Source organism: Rana temporaria, unplaced genomic scaffold (assembly GCF_905171775.1).
Source record: "Rana temporaria unplaced genomic scaffold, aRanTem1.1, whole genome shotgun sequence".
In the NCBI taxonomy this organism is placed as follows: Eukaryota; Metazoa; Chordata; class Amphibia; order Anura; family Ranidae; genus Rana; species Rana temporaria.
The window spans coordinates 10,405-21,395 of record NW_024404832.1 but is presented as its reverse complement, the minus strand read 5'-3'; the positions used below and the strand labels follow the sequence as shown (position 1 = coordinate 21,395).

The 10,991-nt window shown below is 40.9% G+C and overlaps 1 protein-coding gene across 1 annotated transcript; it reads left to right on the top strand.

Moving 5' to 3' along the window:
• Nucleotides 1-212: 212 nt before the first annotated feature.
• On the top strand, nucleotides 213-7,470 carry LOC120924137 (protein S100-A2-like). The gene is made up of 3 exons (XM_040335074.1): nucleotides 213-318; nucleotides 4,766-4,912; nucleotides 7,209-7,470. Exons 1-3 carry the CDS (start codon nucleotides 316-318, stop codon nucleotides 7,347-7,349), a joined length of 291 nt encoding a protein of 96 aa, XP_040191008.1. The 5' UTR covers nucleotides 213-315; the 3' UTR covers nucleotides 7,350-7,470.
• The last annotated feature ends 3,521 nt before the right edge of the window (nucleotides 7,471-10,991 follow it).

Genomic DNA, 10,991 nt, shown 5'->3' with positions numbered 1-10,991 from the left:
CATTGTTGCGAAGGGCGGGTGGCGATTCTTCCCAGAAGGGGTTAAACCCCTCCAGGTATGTGGTGAGAAGTCGGAGACGTTTGTCTTAAATTTTTACCAATATATCGAAGAATTTGTAAAATGAGGAGAGTCAATGAGGAGAGGAGGGAGGACACCTCTCCAAAACTTCAGGCTCATCCTCCTCCAATCAGGCGGCTCCCCTGGGTGTGGCGCTGTTCCTGTCAGGGTATATATTGGCCCGTCGGACTGTGACAGGTACCACACACCGGCTGAATTCTCCTCTCCGTCTTCCAAAAATCCGACCACATCGAAAACATGGTAAGTGGAACTCCATCTACTTGGGTTGGGTTGTGGAGCCTCGGGCCAGCTTGGCACGGGTCTCCCTCTATGGGGTTTCCCTCTTGTGGGGTCATTGGATGGTTCAGGTTCTGATCTCGATAGGTCAGGTGGGCAAAGTGAGGTGGGGTCAGCTATCTCAGACATCCTTCAAGGGCTGCCCACTGCGTAGGGAAGAGCGGTGTGGTACCTAATCTTACGGGCCAGCTTGGCACGGGTCTCCCTTTATGGGTTTTCCTCTTGTGGGGTCATTGGATGGTTCAGGTACTGACCTCAATAGGTCAGGTGGGCAAAGTGGGGGGTCAGTTGTCTCAGACACCCTTCGAGGAGGAGGGGGGCCCACTGCGTAGGGAAGAGTGTTGTAGTGCCTAATCTTACGGCCAGCTTGGCACGGGTCTCGCTCTACGGGTTTCCTCTTGTGGGGGTCATTAGATGGTTCAGGTTCTGATCTCGATGGGTCAGGGTCAGGTGAGCAAAGTGGGGGGTCAGCTGTCTCAGACACCCTTCGAGGAGGAGGGGGGCCCACTGCGTAGGGAAGAGAGGTGTGGTGCTTAATCTTATGGCCAGCTTGGCACAAGTCTCCCTCTATGGGGTTTCCCTCTTGTTGGGGTCATTGGATGGTTCAGGTTCTGATCTCGATAGGTCAGGGTCAGGTGGGCAAAGTGGGGTGGGGTCTGCCATCTCAGACACCCTTCAAGGACTGCCCACTGCGTAGGGAAGAGAGGTGTGGTGCCTAATCTTACGGCCAGCTTGGCACGGTTCTCCCTCTATGGGGTTTCCTTCTTGTGGGGTCATTAGATGGTTCAGGTTCTGATCTTGATGGGTCAGGGTCAGGTGGGCAAAGAGGGGGGTCAGTTGTCTCAGACACCCTTCGAGGAGGAGAGGGGGCCCACTGCGTAGGGAAGAGGGGTGTGGTGCCATATTTATGCCCATGCAGAGTGGAGGAGGGGCCGGGCACTGCCGGTGCTGGAGGGAACCATGTCCATTGGACAGATCCAAGGGATCGATCACCCCTCCGTGTTCACTTATCGGCCAATCGATAAAAAAAGGAAGGTAGGGGGTTTTCCCTGCCATAGCTATGGAAAACATTATAATTTGATTACTAATAACTATTTACTACTAATAATAATAACAGTAAAAATAATATTAGTAATATTATTATTTTTATTATTAAAGTTATAATTATTAATTATTATTATAATAAATAGTAAAAAAAAAATATTAGTAATACAATTATTATTTTTTGCTGTTATTTTTATTATTATAACAAATAGTTGTAACAGCAAAAAATAATAATTGTATTACTAATTTTTTTTTTTTTTACTATTTATTATAATAATTATTAATAATTATAACTTTAATAATAAAAATAATACAATAATAATAATAATTGTAAAAATAATATTTGTATTATTATACACGATTTATATAGCGCCAACGGTTTACGCAGTGCTTTACAATGTAGAGGGGGGGGGGGGCAGCACAATTACAGTTCAATACAGAAGATACAGGAGGGCCCGACCCGTAGAGCTTACATTCTAAAGGGGGGGGGGTGGTACAAAAGGTAATAGCTGCAGAGAATGATTTGATAGGGGGTAATATTAATATTAGAAATATAATTATTATGTTTACTATTATTATTCATTTTATTAATAATAATTTGTTATTGTATCACTATTGTGTTTATTATTATTATTATTATTATTAATATTTTTATTTATTATTATTATTATTATTATTATATTCTTATTAATATTTTGATTATTATTTATTACTATTGGCATTATTCTTATTATTATGTGTATTATTATTATTATTTTATCACTATTGTTATTGTAGTATCATTCTTATTATTAATATATGTACTACAATAACAATAGTAATAATAAATAATGGACGTAATAATAAGAATAATACCAATAGTAATAAAATATAAATAAAATTAGTAATACAAATAATAATAAAATAATAATAATGATAAAAAAAACTAACAACAACATATAATAATAATAATAAATTACAATAACAATAGTAATAAAATATTAATAATGAACGTAATAATAAGAATAATACCAATAGTAATAAAATGTAAATAAAATTAGTAATACAAATAATAATAATAACATAAAAATAATGATAAAAAAACAACAACAACAGCAACAACATATAATAATAATAATAATAATAATAATAAATTACAATAGCAATAACATAATAATATTCATAAATACAACACTAATAATAAACATAAATATAATAATAGTAATAATAAAAAGGTATCGTAATTAATAATTGTAAAAATAATATTAGTAATAGAATTACAATTTTTACTAATATTATTCGTTTTATTAATAAGTTGTTATTGTATTACAATTATGTTTTTTATTATTATTTTTTTATCACTATTGTTATTGTAGTATTATTCTTAATAATATATATATATATATATATATATATATATATATATATTAATAATAATAATAATAATAATACTACAATAACAATAGTGATAAAATAATAATAATAATAATAATAATAATAAACATAATTGTAATACAATTTTTTTGTAATACTATTTTTTCGTCTGCTTAAAAATATAAATATATATATATATATATATATATATATATATATATATATATATATATATATATATATATATATATATATATATATATAAATATAAATTTTTCTTTTTTAAGACGTAAAAATTGTATTTTGTGGGGTTTTTTTTAACCGCTGTGCTAATATCGTGTACTATAAAAAGAAAATCATAATAATAATAATAAGAATAAAAAAAGTAAAGAAATTTAAGAAAATAGAACAAGCACTATTTTTACGTCTGCTTAAAAATGTTTTTATATATATATATATATATATATATATATATATATATATATATATATATATATATATATATATATATATACAAAATTAATATTAATATTAATATTTATATTTTATATATTTTTTTTTTTGAAGCAGACGTAAAAATAGTGCTTGTTCTATCTTCTTAAATTTTTTTACTTTTTTTATTATTATTATGATTTTCTTTTTTATAGTACACGATATTAGCACAGCGGTTAAAAAAAAAAAAACACAAAATATCAGTTAAAAAATACACACAAGTTAATTATAGGGCACAGAAATGCAATTAATTACAACATTTTTTGGTAAAATATAAAAGGTGAGGTTGCGCCGATTAATTAGATACCCAACAATAGTAATAAAATAATAAGAATAAACATAAAAAGAATAATAATACCAATAGTAATAAAATAAAATAGTAATAAAAATAATAATAAAATAAAAAAATAACAACAGAAATATTAACATATAATAATAATAATAATAATAAACGTTATAATAACAAAAGTAATAAAATAATAATAAATAGAATATTAATAATAAATGTAATAATAATAATAATAATAATAATAAAAAGGTATTAAGTAATTAATAATTGTAAAAATAATATTAGTAATATAATTATTATTTTTTACTAATATTATTAATTTTATTAATAATAATTTGTTATTGTATTACTTTTATGTTTTTTATTATTATATCACAGAATTGAATTATTATTATTATTATTATTATTAATTATTATTATTATTATTATTAACAATAGTACTACAATAACAATAGTAATAAAATAATAATAATAATAATAATAATAATAATAATAATAATAAAAATACAAATAATAATAATACCAATAGTAATAAACTAATAATAATAATAAACATAATAATAAAATAATAATAATAATAATAATAATAACAACAACAGAAATTATAACATATAATAATAATAATAAACATTATAATAACAATAGTAATAAAATAATAATATTAATAAATACAACACTAATAATAAACATAGTAATAATAATAAAAGGTATCGCAATAATAAAATGTATCATTTTGCACAGATGCAAATGTAACAAAATAAATTTATAGGAAGCTCCACCCTCTGCTCATTTGCATGTTAACCGCACCCCCTCCCCACCCCCGCGGGGTCTTCTAGTAAACACAATAGAATAATGAATTATTATTTGGCGGTCTGCGTTCCTTTCGCTGTGTACAGGACACCGGCGCTTTGAATATTGAAATCTTTATTTAGTGCGATAACAGCGCCGTCTCCCAGCAGCCAATCAGAGCTCCCCGTTGACTGATTTCAGTGACTTGTGATTGGCTGAAGGAATATGGCTGTTTATTGGCCGTCATACAAGGCGGAGCGTTTCGGAACAATCAGATCTCACAGGAAGATCGGAGTCTGTAGATTCAAAGCTGAACTATTTTCTTTCAGAGTCAGTGCTGACATGTTTCAGGCACTGGGGGCGGGGGGATGGGTTGTTTAGACCAATGAGGTGTGTGTGTGATCTCGATGGGCGGAGTCTATACATTCTCTGTGTTCTTTCCAGAGTTCCCCAGACCTGACCGTGGAGGATTGTATGTCTCTGATGATCCTGAAATTCGAGGAATACGCCAAGAAAAGGGACGCCGACGCAAACACCCTGAACACCGACGAGCTGTACGACCTCGCCGTCGCCGAGTTCCCCACAATCAGTGTAAGTCACACCCCCGAGGGCGGCCAATCACATCGCTACATTTCTCTGATCCCCAAACTCCAATATGGAGAATAGAAAGCTTTGGGAGCGTCACCATTGTGGGCGGGGCAGAGACACAAACTACTGCAGGAAATCTCCTCATTGTGGGAGGGGCAGAGACACAAACTACTGAGGGAAATCTCCTCATGGGAGGGGCAGAGACACAAACTACTGCAGGAAATCTCCTCATTGTGGGAGGGGCAGAGACACAAACTACTGCAGGAGATCTCCCCATTGTGGGAGGGGCAGAGACACAAACTACTGCAGGAAATCTCACCATTGTGGGAGGGGCAGAGACACAAACTACTGCAGGGAAATCTCACCATTGTGGGAGGGGCAGAGACACAAACTACTGCAGGAGATCTCCTCATTGTGGGAGGGGCAGAGACACAAACTACTGCAGGAAATCTCATTGTGGGAGGGGCAGAGACACAAACTACTGAGGGAAATCTCCTCATGGGAGGGGCAGAGACACAAACTACTGCAGGAAATCTCCTCATTGTGGGAGGGGCAGAGACACAAACTACTGCAGGAGATCTCACCATTGTGGGAGGGGCAGAGACACAAACTACTGCAGGAAATCTCACCATTGTGGGAGGGGCAGAGACACAAACTACTGCAGGAAATCTCACCATTGTGGGAGGGGCAGAGACACAAACTACTGCAGGGAAATCTCACCATTGTGGGAGGGGCAGAGACACAAACTACTGCAGGAGATCTCCCCATTGTGGGAGGGGCAGAGACACAAACTACTGCAGGAAATCTCCCCATTGTGGGAGGGGCAGAGACACAAACTACTGCAGGAAATCTCCCCATTGTGGGAGGGGCAGAGACACAAACTACTGTAGGGAAATCTCCCCATTGTGGGAGGGGCAGAGACACAAACTACTGCAGGAAATCTCTCCATTGTGGGAGGGGCAGAGACACAAACTACTGCAGGAAATCTCACCATTGTGGGAGGGGCAGAGACACAAACTACTGCAGGATATCTCCCCATTGTGGGAGGGGCAGAGACACAAACTACTGTAGGGAAATCTCCCCATTGTGGGAGGGGCAGAGACACAAACTACTGCAGGAAATCTCCCCATTGTGGGAGGGGCAGAGACACAAACTACTGCAGGGAAATCTCCCCATTGTGGGAGGGGCAGAGACACAAACTACTGCAGGGAAATCTCCCCATTGTGGGAGGGGCAGAGACACAAACTACTGCAGGAAATCTCCTCATTGTGGGAGGGGCAGAGACACAAACTACTGCAGGAAAATCTCCCCATTGTGGGAGGAGCAGAGACACAAACTACTGCAGGAAATCGCACCGTTGTGGGAGGGGCAGAGACACAAACTACTGCAGGGAAATCTCCCCATTGTGGGAGGGGCAGAGACACAAACTACTGCAGGAAATCTCCTCATTGTGGGAGGGGCAGAGACACAAACTACTGCAGGAAAATCTCCCCATTGTGGGAGGAGCAGAGACACAAACTACTGCAGGAAATCGCACCGTTGTGGGAGGGGCAGAGACACAAACTACTGCAGGGAAATCTCCCCATTGTGGGAGGGGCAGAGACACAAACTACTGCAGGGAAATCTCACCATTGTGGGAGGGGCAGAGACACAAACTACTGCAGGAAATCTCACCATTGTGGGAGGAGCAGAGACACAAACTACTGCAGGGAAATCGCACCATTGTGGGAGGGGCAGAGACACAAACTACTGCAGGAGATCTCCCCATTGTGGGAGGGGCAGAGACACAAACTACTGCAGGAAATCTCCTCATTGTGGGAGGGGCAGAGACACAAACTACTGCAGGAAATCTCCTCATTGTGGGAGGGGCAGAGACACAAACTACTGAGGGAAATCTCCTCATGGGAGGGGCAGAGACACAAACTACTGCAGGAAATCTCCTCATTGTGGGAGGGGCAGAGACACAAACTACTGCAGGAGATCTCCCCATTGTGGGAGGGGCAGAGACACAAACTACTGCAGGAAATCTCACCATTGTGGGAGGGGCAGAGACACAAACTACTGCAGGATATCTCCTCATTGTGGGAGGGGCAGAGACACAAACTACTGTAGGGAAATCTCCCCATTGTGGGAGGGGCAGAGACACAAACTACTGCAGGAAATCTCCCCATTGTGGGAGGGGCAGAGACACAAACTACTGCAGGAAATCGCACCGTTGTGGGAGGGGCAGAGACACAAACTACTGGGGGAAATTTCTACTTAATTCTAAATGAAAAGTTTCCCTTTTTCTGTCTTCCAGGGAAGCGGGAAGAAGGACGAGGTCCTGAAGGGAATCATCGGGAAGATGGACGCCAACAACGATAAGAAGGTGACCTTCGAGGAGTTCATGTGTTTCTCGGCTTCGGTGGCCATAACTTTAAGGGAAATCATGAACCAGTAAAAGTGTCCTGACTGAGCGCGCGGGGGGCGGGGCATCAGTACTGAATACCGAATGAAACCACACCCCCGAATTCAGCGATTGTGCGATCTTTTCAATAAAAGTAAAAATGATTTGGATACGACCTCCGTCTCATCTCCAGTTTTTGAGCTAAAAATGATTTCATTGGTCTAAAAAAAAGGAAAACTAATGCGGCCGTCACATCTAGGCATTGCAGCCATATAATCAATGTCTGTTATTGGTCACAGCAGCGCCCCCTGCTGTACTACTTTATATATACAATGGCACAGAGCCGCAGCAGCAGCACCCCCTGCTGTACTACATTATATATACAATGGCACCTATCTGCCGCAGCAGCAGCGCCCCCTGCTGTTCTACTTTATATATACAATGGCACAGAGCCGCATCAGCGCCCCCTGCTGTTCTACTTTATATATATACAATGGCACATAGCCGCAGCAGCAGCGCCCCCTGCTGTACTACTTTATATATACAATGGCACATAACCGCCGCAGCAGCGCCCCCTGCTGTTCTACTTTATATATATACAATGGCACATAGCCGCAGCAGCAGCGCCCCCTGCTGTACTACTTTATATATATATACAATGGCACCTAGCCGCAGCAGCAGCGCCCCCTGCTGTACTACTTTATATATACAATGGCACATAACCGCCGCAGCAGCGCCCCCTGCTGTTCTACTTTATATATACAATGGCACAGAGCCGCAGCAGCAGCGCCCCCTGCTGTTCTACTTTATATATACAATGGCACATAACCGCAGCAGCAGCGCCCCCTGCTGTACTACTTTATATATACAATGGCACCTAGCCGCCGCAGCAGCGCCCCCTGCTGTACTACTTTATATATACAATGGCACATAGCCGCAGCGGCAGCGCCCCCTGCTGTACTACTTTATATATACAATGGCACATAGCCGCAGCAGCAGCGACCCCTGCTGTACTACTTTATATATACAATGGCACCTAGCCGCCGCAGCAGCGCCCCCTGCTGTACTACTTTATATATACAATGGCACATAGCCGCAGCAGCAGCGACCCCTGCTGTACTACTTTATATATACAATGGCACCTAGCCGCCGCAGCAGCGCCCCCTGCTGTACTACTTTATATATACAATGGCACATAACCGCAGCAGCAGCGCCCCCTGCTGTACTACTTTATATATACAATGGCACATAGCCGCAGCGGCAGCGCCCCCTGCCTGTTCAGGTAAGGCAGTGTTTCTCAATTCCAGTCCTCAGGCCCCCCCCAACAGGTCAGGTTTTCAGGATTTCCATTATTTTGCACAGGTGATTTGATCAGTTTCACTGCCTTAGTAATCACCACAGCCTTTTCATCTGAGGGAAATCCTGAAAACCTGATCTGTTGGGGGGGGCCTGAGGAATTGAGAAACACTGAGGTAAGGGGAGTGTGTATCAGGACATCTAGGACTGAGAAGAAGAAGAAGAGGGGGGTGTCCTGAAAATGGAACTGGTAGTGCAAATAGGTGCTACAACATCGCCCTCTGCTGTTCTACTATAGGTATAACCTCACAGCGGCACAAAGGTACAACATCGCCCTCTGCTGTTCTACTATAGGTATAACCTCACAGCGGCACAAAGGTACAACATCGCCCTCTGCTGTTCTACTATAGGTATAACCTCACAGCGGCACAAAGGTACAACATCGCCCTCTGCTGTTCTACTATAGGTATAACCTCACAGCGGCACAAAGGTACAACATCGCCCTCTGCTGTTCTACTATAGATATAACCTCACAGCGGCACAAAGGTACAACATCGCCCTCTGCTGTTCTACTATAGGTATAACCTCACAGCGGCACAAAGGTACAACATCGCCCTCTGCTGTTCTACTATAGGTATAACCTCACAGCGGCACAAAGGTACAACATCGCCCTCTGCTGTTCTACTATAGGTATAACCTCACAGCGGCACAAAGGTACAACATCGCCCTCTGCTGTTCTACTATAGGTATAACCTCACAGCGGCACAAAGCTACAACATCGCCCTCTGCTGTTCTACTATAGGTATAACCTCACAGCGGCACAAAGGTACAACATCGCCCTCTGCTGTTCTACTATAGGTATAACCTCACAGCGGCACAAAGGTACAACATCGCCCTCTGCTGTTCTACTATAGGTATAACCTCACAGCGGCACAAAGGTACAACATCGCCCTCTGCTGTTCTACTATAGGTATAACCTCACAGCGGCACAAAGGTACAACATCGCCCTCTGCTGTTCTACTATAGATATAACCTCACAATGGTACAAAGCTACAACATCGCCCTCTGCTGTTCTACTATAGGTATAACCTCACAGCGGCACAAAGGTACAACATCGCCCTCTGCTGTTCTACTATAGGTATAACCTCACAGCGGCACAAAGGTACAACATCGCCCTCTGCTGTTCTACTATAGGTATAACCTCACAGCGGCACAAAGCTACAACATCGCCCTCTGCTGTTCTACTATAGGTATAACCTCACAGCGGCACAAAGGTACAACATCGCCCTCTGCTGTTTTACTATAGGTATAACCTCACAGCGGCACAAAGGTACAACATCGCCCTCTGCTGTTTTACTCAAAATATTACCATACAATGGTACAAAGTTAAAGTGTAAGTAAACCCACCTATCATTTTCAGGCAAGGAAGCCGCCATCTTGGCCTATGTTTAATCTTCAACTGCCATGATGCTGCACATGTGATCAGTTATGACACCAGCCATTGGATGGTTTGACAGTTTGGTTGAGAGCGCAACCAACGTGACAGTTAGCAATCCCGGCATGCCGGAAATGTAACTGCCCTTTGAAACTGTTAGATCGATGGGTTTACTTCCGCTTTAAGTTGCAATAGTGCCCCGTACCCTTCTTTTTATATATAACCAAAGCTACAACAGCGCCACCTGCTGTTCCAGTATATATTTATATCTATATATATAAAACTCAACGTGTGTATGTATGTTCCAGTATCACGTCCAAACGGCTAAAGATATTAACATGAAACTTGGCACACAGGTTACTTATATGTCAGCAACAAACATAGGATAGGTGGTTTAACCCTTACCCACCCCCATTTGCCATGGTCGGGGTTTTTTCTTTGAAGTCCCATTCAACTCTATGGGAAATACATGTAGCTATTTGTAGCGCGGCTATACCATCGTGTTTACTGCGATATTCGGGCGCTAGCGGTGAGGTTTTAACCCCCGCTAGCGGCTGAAAAAGGGTTAATACCGCCCGCGTTGCGGCGGTATTACCGCGGTATTACAGCGATATTACAGCGGTATTACCGCGCTTTCCCATTGATTTCAATGGGAAGGCGCGGTATAGGAGCGGTGAACACACCGCTCCTATACCGCGGTAAACATGCGGCCAGCAGGACTTTTGGAGCGTTCCTGCTAGCGCATCGCTTCAATGTGAAAGCCTTCGGGCTTTCACATTGAAGAGTACAGGGCATGATTTTTCATGCGGTATAGCAGCGCTATTTTTAGCGCTGTACCGCATGAAAAACGTCCCAATGTGAAAGGGGCCTTACCTACACCCTTATATAAAAGATGGGTATATTTATATTACTATGATTTTCCTCCCCAAAAGGTTAAGATAGGAAGACCGGGCAACGCCGGGTAT

Bases quoted from the DNA above. Each gene is read 5' to 3' on its own strand.
- LOC120924137 (XM_040335074.1), top strand. The intron at 4,913-7,208 runs GTAAGTCACACC...TCTGTCTTCCAG, and splicing joins CCGAGTTCCCCACAATCAGT to GGAAGCGGGAAGAAGGACGA.